The 14781-nt window shown below is 41.7% G+C and overlaps 1 protein-coding gene across 4 annotated transcripts in view; it reads left to right on the top strand.

Annotated features, from left to right (window-relative positions):
* PRORP (protein only RNase P catalytic subunit) overlaps window positions 1-14781 on the top strand; it is a 137949-nt gene that overhangs the window by 43554 nt on the left and 79614 nt on the right. For all 4 annotated transcript variants that reach the window (XM_033952470.1, XM_033952468.1, XM_033952471.1 and 1 more), the window contains one exon: window positions 3687-3794. In XM_033952470.1, the coding sequence (XP_033808361.1) occupies window positions 3687-3794 (108 nt within the window). The remainder of the gene's footprint in view (window positions 1-3686; window positions 3795-14781) is intronic.

Genomic DNA, 14781 nt, shown 5'->3' with positions numbered 1-14781 from the left:
TGAAGGCAGGGGAGGGTGATGGATGTCTTCCATCAAGACTGAATAGAATGTGGTTGTGCTTTTTTTGTCTTTTGGTGTCTTAAAATAAAACAGCTGGCTTTGGAATGTAGTGAGTTCCTAAGCCAGGAAAATCCAAACAAAAGAATTCTCCAGCTTTCCACTAGGGCTGAGAGGGGCTTGAGGTGCAATAGTGAAAGATTAAAGGCATTGATTGCAGCTGCTAGGTGTCTGTCTGCCTTGGTGTGGTGCTTGCTAAATATTTCAAGCACAGAGAAAAGAAATGCTCAGGTTAGCTTAAGCAAATGAGTTGGCATCCCTTGGCTGAGACCTAAGTTGGAGTGGCAGACACATTGATTTATTTATGCATGCATCTTATATACTGTTGACTCATAAAATCCCAGTTTACAGATACATACATACATAAGAATTGGAGCCCTCTATCCACAGTATCCAGTCCACTAGCCTTCTCCATATGCTGCGACAAATGACCACACTTCATATTTTCTACAAATACACATCATATGTTTAAGATTTTGTAGTTGTTCAGACAAGTTGTACCATCAAACTGATCCCAAGGCACATGATTGCAGTCAATAGAATCCCCCAAAATCTCCAGGTGCCCTTCTCTGTATTGCCTAAAAGACCAGCTAAATCAAAGGTGGGCATCCTACAGACCACTATCAAATTTTATGTGGCCCATGAGACCGTGGGAAATTTACAGAAAATGGCCCTTAAAAACATCATTAACCAGAATTTTCTTGTCAGTGAAACCCTTGAAAGATACAACAGGACAAGGTGATAGTGTTAGCAATTGTTTAGAAAGACTGAAGTATACAGTAACATACCATTCTGGTAATAATTTATGTTCATTCAGTCATCATATTGAGTTTTGTTGGTAGTGAATAATATGGCATATTTGTTAATTTTCAGTGTGTGGCATGGGTGGACTGACCATTGGAACACCAGAACAGTGCCTAGGAGCCCACAGAAGTAGGAGTCCCACTCTCCCCTAACTTTCATTTAGTTTAATCACGTTTGATAGGTGGTTAAGGGTTCATGACCCTTATTGCCCAAGAACCCAGATCACTCTCAATCTGTCCCTGGTATGCACCCTGCTAGGGGTAGTACTGACCTTCATTTGGCCCTCTGTGCATATAGGTTGCTTACCCTTGAACTGGATCTTCCGGAGCCAGCCTTTTCACATTAAAAATGTAATGTCTGTCCTCCATTCAGTTGGGTAGCCAGTGAAGTTCCTCAGTACAGACATAATATCCTTAGTTTATACCTAGATGATCATATACTGCAGTAGTTCCAACATAAAGTGATCCATACATACACAAGCAAACCCAGCTCTGTCTATTCAAAATAGAAATGTAAATAGCAGCTATTCCACAGATGCTTACATTTTTCCCATATCCAATCAATGTATTTATATAAAATAAAGAGGGCATCTAAAGTCACCCCAAAACCTTAATTACAGGAGATACGATCTGACTAGCCAACTTAAACTCAGGACCGTTTGCCAAACCTTTGGTCTATGCAACCACAATAACGCAGCTTTACTTTGGTTGAGCTTCAACTTGTTCCAATACAACCAACACTAAACCCTTTGGAGGCCCCAATATCTTACTGCTTCTCATCTGTGTGCCTTACAGACTACTTACAGATTTGTTCAAGGATTTCATGTGTGGCAATTTAGAGGAAAGAAAATAATCCACGCCGGAAGGGGGGGTGTGCCCCCCCCCGCCCATATAAACATTCTACAAAACTTATCATGGAGTATTTGCCTGGATGTTGAATGTAATTCTTCCAGGTACAAGTTGCACAATGCTCTATGCACATGGTGTTGCTTGCACACACACACACTTTTTACTGGAGACTGTGTCTCTTCCAGAACTTAACAAATGCATAATGTTAAAATTGCTCTGGGCTATAAGTTGCAGAATCTATGCAATCGGGCATGCCAAAAGTTGCCCAGATATGTTGAGTCTATCCGAAAAAGCCAACATTTCATTTCTAAATCTGAATCATCTTCAGGGTGATTACTACAGAGGACTATGCCTTTCTGAGTAAGGCATGTTGCACCATCAAACAGATGTTATGATGTTAACTAGGCAACACTTATGAATACATGGTATAGTGCCCTACCTCCAGCCCTTCATCACATGATTAAAAGAAAATTAAGGAGCTCTTTCTCTCTTTTTTAAAATTTTAAATAATTCCCAGCAGACTTCCCTCCTTCTTTAGGAATTCTTGGCCCTTTTGTAACTCAATGCAATCAAACCAGAACCTCCTCAGCAGATGGGCCAAGGGTTCTACTTCAAATACTTCCTCATACCAAAGACTACGGGAGGTCTCCATTCAATACTCAATCTCCATGTTCTCAACAAATACTTAGTGAAGGAGAGATTCTGCATGCTTTCCCTAGGAACCTTGTATCCCCTTCTCGAGAAGAAAGACTGGCTATGCTCTCTAGATCTCAGGGAAGCATATACACACATCCCCATTCTGCAAGCCCACAGGCAATATCTCTACTTTTGACTAGGCCAGCATCACCTTCAATACAGTGTCCTGCCTTTTAGCCTAGCATCAGGACCCAGAGTGTTCACAAAATGTTTAGTTGTAGTGGCTGCAACACTCCGCTCCGGATTTCATGTGTTCCCTTTTCTGGATGACTGGTTGATAAAAGTGTCGTCCCCTCAAGCAGTCCAGTCAACTAACAACTCAATAATACGTCTCTTGGAATTTCTGGGGTTTGCAGTCAAATTACCAGAAGTCCCATCTCCAACCTAAACAGACTCTGGTGTTATAAAAATTTTGTCTTGGTGGGGGAGAGTTTAAACGGTTAAGATGATGATTTTGCCTGTGGTTTGTTACCAAATGGGTATGTTGCCAGTTTTTTCAGGGGTCCTTTTACAAAAAAATAAATAGTATACTTATCAAATTTATTTGGCTGAGTAAAGCAGCTCTAATTGCTTTAGTATCTTTACAGAAACCAATTGCGGAGGGTGGGGTAAATTTTCCCAATTTTTATAGGTATCATCAGACAATAAAAGTTAGAAGGATGCTACGGTACATAAGGAGAGGCCAGTAGGAAAAAGGAGGTATTGATGCCCTTGTTTAAGACTTTGGTGAGAACTCATTTAGAAAATTGTGTACAATTCTAAAAGCTGCACCTTCAAAAAGATATAAAAAGGATGGAGTCGGTCCAAAGGAAGGCTACTAAAATGGTGTATGGTCTTAGTCATAAGGCGTATGGGGCAGACTTAAAGCTCTCAATGGAGAAAAGGTGGGAGAGGGAAGATATGATAGAGACATTTAAATACTTAAGTGATATAAATGCACATGAGTTCAGTCTCTTATTTGAAAGGAAGCTCTAGAGTGAGGGCATAGGATAAAGTTAAGAGGTGATAGACTTAGGAGTAATCTAAGGAAATACATTTTTACAGAAAGGGTAGATGCGTAGAACAGTCTCCCAGAAGAAGTAGTGGAGACAGAGATTGTGTCTGAATTCAAGAAAACTTGGGATAGGCACATGGATCTCTTAGAGAGAGGAAGAGATAATGGTTACTGTGGATAGGCAGACTGGATAGGCCATTTGGCCTTTATCTGCATCTTGTTTCTAGGCAGTAAGCTCAATAGTGCAAATGCTTCTGTCTCGCTAAATTCTGCATTTTTTTTTCTAGGAGCTTCAAAAATTTCAAAGGTTTGTGACAAGCTGCCCACCCTTTGATATTGTGATTGATGGGCTTAATACTGCCAAATCTCCTAGACAAGGAATCAACTCTGAGGTTGTAAGTAAAGACTGATGCAGAAATTTGCTTTTCTTTGCTTTTATTTTGTTTTCTCATTAGCAGCTTGCTGGGTTGCAGGAGGTTATGAAATAAAACGCAATCCTCATTTTAAACTAAACTAAAACTTAAGGTGCTTGACTCAGTTTACAATAATGTAAGTATAGTACATAAATATAGAAGAAGAATATAATCTAGAATGGCTTAGTTTCCAAAGTGTTTAGTAAACAAGAAAGTTTTTCAGAGTTTTCTGAAATAAAATGAAGGGGCCTAGACTTCTAAGTGAAAGCAATAACTCATTCCAGAGCTCTGTTAGCTTGAAAATAAAAGAATGGCTGAATCTCTTGAAAGTTCTATTTTTACCTCTAAGTGAAGGAAATGTAAGTTTTAATTTATTTGAACTCCTAGCGAGATGAGATCTATGTACTTTCCAATCTAAAGGAACCAAAGTAATAAAAATGCCAAAGAGAATTTTAAATGCAATACAAACGCTCTTAAATTGAATTCTAAGATACACTGGAAGCCAATGTAATTCCTTGAGCAATGGGGTTATGTGATCGAATTTACTCTTACCAAAAATTAGCTTGGCAGCGGTGCTCTGCATCAATTGAAGTCTCTGCAGACTGAGCTTTGAGAGACCCAGGTACATTGAGTTGCAATAATCCAACCTTGACAAGATAATTGACTGAACCAATACAGAGAAGTGTTGCTGATGAAAGAACGCTCTCACTTTTCTTAGGATACGGAGGCTAAAGAAACACTTTTTAGCAAGAGAATTTAGCTGATCCTTAAATATAAAAGATGAATCAATAATAATAACCAATATTAATGAGGAAAACTCAATTTTCAGCTCACAGGAAGCTAGTGGATATTTTAATTATTTTTGTCATTTATACGAGGCGAAACGTTTAGCCATCATTAGTAGGGACGGGAGCCTGTGCCAAACCACTCCAAAGATAAGTGTTTTTGTTTAAGTTTTCTGCTTATACCTTAACAGTCTGTGACTGCTACTAACCTGTAGGCCTGTTGGAACTGTTTTTTAAATCCTGTAACAGATACTAACCTGTATATATCTGCAGGAACTGTTTGCTTTATCACTAGCCTACCAGTTGGAACTATATGCTTTAACACAAGTAGGTTTTCTGGCCATTGACGTTATTTACCCTCTCTAGTTAGATAAGGGTTCCTTCCCTAATGGGGTTCTGAGGCCTTTTTTCCTATAACTAACTGGGTATAGTATTTCACTGCTCTATTTCTCTTTAAAGGTTCATAGCTTCTTGATGGTGATCTAGAACTAATTCTAGCTGTGTGGGTATTTTTTATGGTGTTTTGTTGAACTCCACTATTTACCCTTCTCCACTGAGAATATTGACCATTTAAACCTATTCTCTGTTTACTGTCTTTCAACCAGTTCATAATCTGTATTAGGACATTACCTCCTATCCCATGACTTTCTAATTTCCTCAGGAGCTTTTCATGAAGTACTTTGTCAAATGCCTGCTTTCTTTCATTAATCCATGCTTACGTATATGTTCTGTCATTTTGTTGTTTATAATAGCCTCTACCATTTTGCCCGGCACCGATATTAAACTCACTGGTCTATAATTTCCCAGATCACCTCTGGAACCCTTTCTGAAAATCAGCGTAATGTTGGCCACCTTCCAGTCTTCTGGTATTATGCTCGATTTTAAAGAAAAATTACAGATTACTAACTATAGCTCTGCAAGTTCATTTTTCAATTCTATCAGCACTCTGGGATGTATACATAAGAATAGCCTTATTGGGTCAGACCAATGGTCCATCAAGCCCAGTAACCTGTTCTCATGGTGGCCAATCCAGGTCACTAGTACCTGGCCAAAACCCAAGGAGTAGCAATATTCTATGCTACCGACACAGGGCAAGCAGTCTGGTCCAGGCAATTATCTACTGTTCAATTTATCAAATTGACCCTTTATAGCAGGGGTGTCCAATGTCGGTCCTCGAGGGCCGCAGTCCAGTCGGATTTTCAGGATTTCCCCAATGAATATACATGAGATCTATTTGCATGCACTGCTTTCATTGTATGCTAATAGATCTCATGCATATTCATTGGGGAAATCCTGAAAACCCGACTGGATTGCGGCCCTTGAGGACCGACATTGGACACCCCTGCTTTATAGCATCCAGTTTTGCAGAGATTTGTATAAGTTTCTCTGATTCATTGGAGATACCATTTCTGGCACCAGTAACTCCCCCATGTCTTCCTCAATGAATACTGAAGCAAAGAATTCATTTAATCTCTCTGCTATGGCCTTGTCTTCCCCGTTCTGTATTGTGTTAGATTGGTGAATTGAAGAAACCATGTGCACTGACCTTTATATCTATTGCTTGCTGTTACTGGGACTGTTTGTTCCTAGCAGTACTACTTGTTAATTTACGTGTGAATTTGAAAATAAAGAAAACAGAGAGTTAAAAAAAGAATACCTTAGCTGGCAGAGATTCCTAAACTCTGCCAGCTGAAAACATTATCAGGCTGCCGAGCCCCTGAACCATCAAAACACTGTGATAGTCATTGGCAGCGTTCCCAGCCACCAATGCCAGTGCCCTGCACATGCTCAGTTCTTGCATATGAACTAATTGTGCACGAGAACTGAACATGCACAGGCCAGGATTGGTAGCTGAGAGTGCTGCAAATGACTGCCACAGTGTTCTGATGGCCAGGGGTTTGGCAGGTTGAAAATGTCTTTGGCTTATGAGGATCCTCACCATTGACACCAAAGGGGTGCCACTGCTAGTGGGCTTGAGCTGAATGTGAATGCCCTAGATTTCAGGACATGAGATTGTAATCTTAGATTAGAGAGGGTAGCTCCCACCCTATCTATAAGAGCAAATTGTGCTGTATGTGTGATCACCATGTGTGCATACATTACTCTTAAAGAAGTCAGTTTACTTTGGAGTTCCCTCTGAGTCATTGCTGGTTGCTCAATAGCCAATTGTATCCAGACAGTGGAATTTGGGAGGAGATCTAGAAAGGATGATTCCTGCTGCCTTCAGTATTAGTATTACGATAGCATTTTCAACCTAGTAATGCTGATTCACATGGTAACACAGGAACTTTGATGAGTGGTATACTGTTGCTTTAGGGAAAGCCACAGAGCTGTCTGTGTATGGTACTACTATTAATTATTCTTTAGCACTACCAGACGCACGCAGCGCTGCACAGAGTCACAAACAATAAGAAAACAGTCCCTTCTCGAAAGAGCTTTCAGTTAGAGAATGACACGGTGGTTGTTACCCGCTGAAACGATGACCAAAAAAAAAGGTCGCCGTGAGATCGGGGACAAGGCCATTCACTGCCCCTTGGAGCAGTGAATGGTGAGCACATGCGGTGAATGAGCGTGCGATACGGCAGCACCCCTCTCTCCCGCCAGCCAGCCGTGCATTTCCCTCCCTCCCTCCCTTTCCCTTACCTTCTCTTGTGGCGAAACTGGCAATTTCTATAAGGCTATGTGCTGTATTACAGCTGGAGCCTTGAAGTCGCGTCGCGTTGCCTGTTGGAAAAGTCTCCTCTGACGCAACTTCCTGTTTCCGGAGGAGACTTTTCCAGCAGGCAATGCGACGTGACTTCACGGCTCCGGCTGTAATACAGCACATAGCCTTATAGAAATCACCAGTTTCGCCACAAGAAAGGGAAAGGGAGGGAGGGAGATGCACGGCTGGTTGGCGGGAGGGAGCTGCTGGACCGCGCAAAGGGTGCTGAGGGTGGGGGGGGGAGGATGGAGAAGAGAAGACACTGAAGCAGCCTGAAGGGAACTGGGGAAGAAAGAGAGGGAAGAAGATACTGGGAAATTGGAAGCCTGTCTAGATTGCTGCCGTTTGCAAGAAGGTATTTAGGTCTCGCGGTCGGTGAGGTTAGGATGGGAGAGAGAGATGGAAGGGTCAGCGCCGGGGGGGGGGAGGGAGTGATACCGGTATGTATATTTGGGAAGAAAGGCACAAGGGGATGATTGAATACCTCTGATATAAATGCACAGGAGTGAGGCATCCTTCAGTTAAAAGGAAGTTCTGGAATGAGGAGCATTAGAATAAGGTGAAAGGGGAGAGATTCAGAAGTAAATAGGATACCGTGTTTCCCCAAAAATAAGATACTGTCTTGTATTAATTTTAGGCCCCAAAAATGCACTAGGTCTTATTTTCGGGGAAAAATGGTACATCATCCAGTGTTAGAGTTTTGTTTGAGTTTTTCCAATTCATCAAACTTGAATACCATTTCTGGCACTCATAACTCCTCACACAAGTAACAGTGGGAAAGGACAATGAACACTCCACGTAGGATCACTGATGTAAAAGAGTCTTGTTTATTCCAATAAAAGGACATTATATAATTGAATTGATTTCAGACCCAGCAATTGAAATTGCTCTTTCTGAGAAGAGTGCAAAAACCTTGTTGGCAAGTATTTTGACAATCTGTTTAACAAATATTCTGGCTGACCAATATTCCAAGCTTTAAACATCAAACAAAGCAATTTAAATTCCATCCGTTTTCTAATAGGTACCCAATGCAGGCCATACAAGACTGGAGTGATGTGCTCAGTATTTTTTAACACTCATAAGCAATCTAGCAGTGGTATTCTGAATAACCTGTAAGCGTTGCAAATTGATTTTGCTTGATCCAAGAAAAAGACTATTAAAAATAATCTAAACAATTAAGGCATGAATTAGTTTAGTCAAATTCTCTTTAGTCAGCAATTTTTTTAATTGATACAACATACGCAAATGATAAAAACAAGACTTTACCACATAATAATAATAATAACTTTATTCTTCTATACCGCCACAATCTAACGACTTCTCGGTGGTTTACATCGAAGAGAGCTGGATAATCAGCGAAGTACAAAATACAATTAGCAAAAGTACTATATTTCTTAAGGATAATCAGAGTAGAATTATTGCAATTATTAAAGAATTATTGCAATTAATATAATTTCTATTTAGGAAATAAATCTATCAAATTGTACAGTTTTAATTTCTTCCGAAAAGCGCCTTAGGTCAACCTGGCTCCACTAATGTAATTACCAAACCAGGACTGCTGTTTACTTGCTTGAAACATAAAAGTCCTAACCAAAAATTACCTGTATCTACAATCAGTAATCTTTGGATAGGCAAATAAATTAAAATTTCTGGTTCTCCTTGTGGGGTTGTATAGCACAAAATGAGACAAAAGATAGGTAGAGACCAGTCTCCAAATCAACTTAAAACAAATACAAGAGAATTTGAATATTACTCGTGCCTCCACCCATAACCATTGCAGCAATCTATAGTAGGGACTAACATGATCTCTTTTCTTCAGTCCGAATATTAGACGGACAGCCATGTTCTGTATTATTTAGGCTCAAATGAGCATCGCAATGCACGCCTAAGGTAGTTAAGTACATAGAAAGAGGTAACTCTTGACAATGCAGGACAGGTAACATTTTCATTGCCCTTTGCTTATGAGAAATCCATATTGCAGGAAGTTTTTTGAATATTCAGAGCAAGATTGTGGTCAGATAGCCAATCAGTTAACAAACCCAGTATGACATTAAAATTAAGCATATAGTAGCTGCCTTCTTATTACCTTTTTTGTTTTCTTTTATTTCTATGTACTACCTTAATAGTTGCAAACACACTCTTTTATTAAGAACCAACTAATCTAGTCCTGGTTTTGACCTGTTGCATTTACAGACTTGTTTTGATTGTCCATACATACAATAAGATAAATCTGGGATTGAAATAGGGGAAAGGGACTTGTATACACCCTTTTTTGAAGTTTTACAACCACACTCAAAACGGTTTACATACAGGTACTTCAAACATTTTTCCCTATCTGTCCCAGTGGGTGCACAGTCTGTCTAATGCAATGTATCACAAACTGTGTGCTGCCCGAGATTCAAGGTGTGCCGCGAGATGCTGGGGAGGAGGAGAGGTACCAGCTGACTGCCTCTCGCGGTCAGAGGCACATCCTGTAGGCAGTCAGCTGGAGCCAGCGCCTCTTCCATTCCAGCAGCTCCCACTGGTAGCTCAGGGCCCCATCTGGAGGATCTTCATGCTCACGTGGACATTGACGTGATGATGTCACGCATGTGTGTGACATTAGAGAATGACACGGGGAAAAAATCTGTCCCCGTCCCCGGCCCACCGTCCCCTTCACCGCCATTCCCTTCACTGCCCCGTCACCGTCATCCCCTTCCACCGCCCCGTCACCATCACTGCCATCCCATTTGCTGCCCCGTCACCGTCCCCGCAGCATTCATATAAGCCTTAGTACTGCAATATTTAGCTTATTCCTTTCTTATTAATCAAAGTTCTGGCTGCTGAACTAGAGAAAGAGATGTTCAGTTGGCAGGGCTTTGTTTATAAATTTTTATCAACACAACTAATATACTACTTTATCCTAAAGCAAAAAATAAATAAATAAATATAATTTTATTTTTTTTTTCTACCTTTGTTGTCTGGTTTCTGCTTTCCACATCTTCTCATTCAATTCCTACCATCCACTGTGTGTCTTCTCTCTGCGTCTTCCATTTGCTGTTACTGTACCTCTTCCTTAAACCCCCCCAATTGGTCTAGCACCCATCTTCTTCCCTCCGCTCCCCCATAGTCTAGCATCTGTCTTCTTCCCTTCCAGCATCTTCTCCCCACTCTGTCTTCCACATTTCCCTTCAGGGTCTGTTCCTCTCTACCCTCTTTAAATGTCTGTTCTATTCCTTTCTACCACCACCCTTCCCTCCCTCCTTCACTATCTGTTCCTTTCTACCACCCTTCAGCTCTTCTCGCATGGCTTATATATCTACCTCCCTCCCTCTTATTTTCGTGGCATGTTACAATGTAATTGGTGCAAGCCGCTGGAGCCTGCGAGCTCGGTCCCTGTCCCATCCCCACAAACCATCTTGCTTCTATGTTCCTATTTTCCCCATTTCTAATATCTCCCCTATGTATCTGGCATTGCCCCCCCCCTGTGTCCATATACCATCCCCATGGCATGTCCCCTTTATGTCTCTGTCCCTATGCCCCATGCACATAACTTCCCCTCTTTCTATTACCTTCCTGTGTCCAGATTTCCCCTATCTTCCTCTTCCATACCAGTGTGTCTCTTCTTTTCAACCCCATCTAGCTTCTCTCCCTCTTTCCTCCCCCCCTTGCTTCCAGCATCTGGCTCACCTGCCTGTCCTCCCCTTTCTTTCCGCTGTGGGTTTCTTTCTTTCCCTCTTCATCCCCTTGGCCCAGAATCTTTTTCCCTTTCACTCCCTCCTTCCTAGTGTGAGCCGGGAACACACGCGAACGCGCGGTCCAGCAGCCACCACCCGCCCGATCGCAGCGTTTAGCCAGCTCCCTCCCTCCACCTCACCTTATATGCTGTTTGTCGGCTTTCTTTTTCCTGAGTCGCACGCGTTCAAAAAGACGCACACGCGCGGCTGCGCGAGTTGATCAATCTTCTCCTCTCCCGCAACTTCCTGTTTCCGGTTGCGTCAGAGGAGAAGATTGACCAACTCGTGCAGCCGCGCATGCGTGTCTTTTTGAATGCGTGTGGCTCGGGAAAAAGAAAGCCGGCAAACAGCATATAAGGTGAGATTGAGGGAGGGAGCTGGCTAAACGCTACGATCGAGCGGGTGGGGGCTGCTGGACCGCACAATCCTTGATGCCTCACTGCAGAGACAAGACCATTCACCGCTCCACGGGGCGGTGAATGGCCTTGTCCTTGTCCCCGCAGCGACTACTATTTTTCTTTCCCCGTTTCGGCGGGTTACCCGCGGCTACTCGCGGCTAGCCGCGGGTAACAACCACCGTGTCATTCTCTATGTGACATCATTACAGTCAACGTCCACACACTTCTGGATGCCTTCGAACCATGTCCACTAGCTTTGCAAAGTTTGCGAGACACTGATCTAATGTAAGCATGTTCCTTATTACACTCTTATCTCTGAGCAACTATGAAGTCATTTTCTTGGAAAGCTTTTTTTTTTTTTTTTTTTTGAGCTGGAAAGCCAAAGAAACAGAGAAAAATGTCTGGGCTACAAAAGAAGATCTAGTAACATTCCTGAGCAATACAAGATGAGTATTCCTGTTTAGCCTGAGGGAGTTGTAATTGTTTTAAGGAGGAAAAAGTCCAAGGGTTTTTCTGCAATGTAGAAATGTGTAACATAAACTGCAAGCTGAGCCGTGTCCCAGTTGTCAGATGAGGTTGTGTTTTGCAGTCTGTGCGTCACTGTTATCAGCAACTACATTCAGTGGAGTATCCTGGCTGACTCATTGTATAATAGTATCAGAACTGTCACTATGGTAACAGTAGTGTGTACTGATGTTATTGCTAAATCATTTCTATAGAATTATTAGACATACACAGCAGTTTACAGAAATGCGTAAGAGAGAGTTCCTGCTTGACAGCATTTATAATCTGTTCAAGAGAAATAAAATAGGATTTATAGGGATTAGGAAGTTTCGTACACTATGGGAATGATTAAAACAGGGGTGCTCACACTTTTTGGGCTTGCAAGCTACTTTTAAAATGATCAAGTCAAAATGATCTACCAACAATAAAATTTTTAAAAACAAAAAGCAAACTGTACGCAGAGAAAATATTAATTATCATTTATATTTCGGGTGTTTTTTCAAAGAGGTCAAGGCAGATGACTTTAAAATATGCAATGTTACCTCAGTAACAACTATACAAAAATAGACAAATATACCCCCTCCCATTTTACTAAACCATGATAGCAGTTTTTAGCACAGGGAGCTGCACTGCTCTCAATGCTCATAGGCTCCCTGTGCTAAAATCCGCTACTGCAATTTAGTAAAAGGGGGCCATAGTGCAAAATATAGACAACAGATATAAATTATCAAAATGGACATATTTTCATCACTAAATTTAAAATAAAATCATTTTTCCTACCTTTGTTGTCTGATTTCATGAGTCTGTGATTGCACTTTCTTCTTTTGACTGTGCATCCAATATTTCTTCCCTCCTTTCTGCCTCCTGTGTGCTTCGTCTCCTCCAGACCTCATTCCATTCCCCAACCAACATCTCTGTCCTTCCATGAGTCCAAATTTTTCTTCCTGCCTGCCCCCTGCCACCCTACACACTCCAGTCCCTCCCCATTTTCCTTCCTCTCTCCCTGCCCCCTCCCCTTTTTTTCTGTCTCCCTGCCCCCTTTCTACTTACTTTCTTTCTTTCTCTCTGCTGTCTTTCTTTCTGTCTCCATGCCCCCTTTTCTTTCTTTCTGTCTCCATGCCCCCCTTTCTTTCTGTCTGTCTCCCTACCCCCCTTTCTTTCTGTCTCCCTGTTCTGCCTCCCTGACTTTCTGTCTCCCTGTTCTGCCTCCCTGTCTTTCTGTCTCCCCTTTCTTTCTCCCTAAGCCACCACCGGGGCTATCATCTGGAAACAGGCCCTCAAGCCACCGCCAACTTCTGGGAACTGGCCTCCAAACCACCATTGCCGTCGAGTTCTCCCTGTTTCCCCATGCCACAACAGGCCAGCAGCCTTCCCCCCGACGTCAATTTTGACGTTGGAGAGGAAGTTCCGCTTTCGGAACTTCCTCTCCGACATCAGAATTAATGTCGGGGGGGGGGGGGGCGTCGGAGGCTGGCTTGCCCAGCATTTCTGAAGTCGCTGCTGGCCTGTTGTGGTGTCAGAGAACAGGGAGAACGCAAAGGCAACGCGAGTCATGATCGACTCGCATTGCCTTTGCAATCAACCTTTTGGGCACTCCTGGATTAAAACAATATGGGTATTGAATAGTTAAGGGGGTTTAGAGTTAAAAGCATCATCAGAAAGGTGTTTGGCTTCTTTTACATGATTTTTTTAATAACAAAATTAATTTATACTCCTCAGTATTGGTTCCTGGATTTGAATAGGGTCAGAGAAGGATCATAACATACAGACTCAAGAAGTCTGAAGGAGGTGAACTCCTAGGCTAGGCTGAGTAAATTCAAATTCCCATAACTTTATTGATATGACAGTTTTTACATGTGTTGCCAAAGAAATACATACAAAGGCAATTCTGTATACTAGGTATTAACATTTATGTGCCCATTGTACATGTGCTGTAAATGTTTAGAATGGCAATCTCTATAGGAGTCTCTATAGTTGCCATGTCACGGAGCAACACCAACTGAACTGAGCTCCGTACAACCCTCCTGCATATTTTGGATTATTTCTGCTACTCTGCACTATTGGGGATGGCAAGTACCAGCTCTTTATTGCTTGACCAGTGCTTATACCAGTCATACCTTTTATGTCTATAGATGACGACTAAATTGATTCGAAAAGACAAGGGAAAACAGCTCCTTGTTGACACCAAAATGGCAACTCCTCAAATTTTATCAAACCCATCCATTAACTCGGCTTGGCTGCCTGAGATTACTGCTGAAGTCACAGTGGCAATGGAAGCCCCGCTCGATAAAAAATTGCAACAACTTTATGATAGGGCCAAGGAGATACATGAATACATCGATAGTCTTAGAGCAGTGGTCTTAAACTCAAACCCTTTCCAGGGCCACATTTTGGATTTTTAGGTACTTGGAGGGCCTCAGAAAAAAATAGTTAATGTCTTATTAAAGAAATGACAATTTTGCATGAGGTAAAACTTTTTATAGTTTATAAATCTTTCCTTTTGGCTAAGTAACATAGTAAATCTTAATAATAATATTGTAATGTATAGCTCAAGAGACATATGATCAAGAAACTGTTTTATTTTACTTTTATGATTATGATAAACATACCGAGGGCCTCAAAATAGTACCTGGTGGGCCGCATGTGGTCCCCGGGCCACAGGTTTGAGACCACTGCTTTAGAAGAAGATAGTTTTGGTTTTTTTTTGGGAGGGGGAGGTTGTATGGGACTATTTTGGGGGTTTGTGTGAGTAAGTGGGCTGTTGGGTATGGTTGCTGTAGTTTGGAGGATAGTTTTATAGAATATGGTATGTGTGGTCTGGGCAAAATTTTTCTGTATTATTGTTGGCTAAACATATTGCTA

This window comes from Geotrypetes seraphini, chromosome 7 (genome assembly GCF_902459505.1).
Source record: "Geotrypetes seraphini chromosome 7, aGeoSer1.1, whole genome shotgun sequence".
Classification (NCBI taxonomy): domain Eukaryota; kingdom Metazoa; phylum Chordata; class Amphibia; order Gymnophiona; family Dermophiidae; genus Geotrypetes; species Geotrypetes seraphini.
This window is presented reverse-complemented; position numbering and strand designations above follow the sequence as displayed.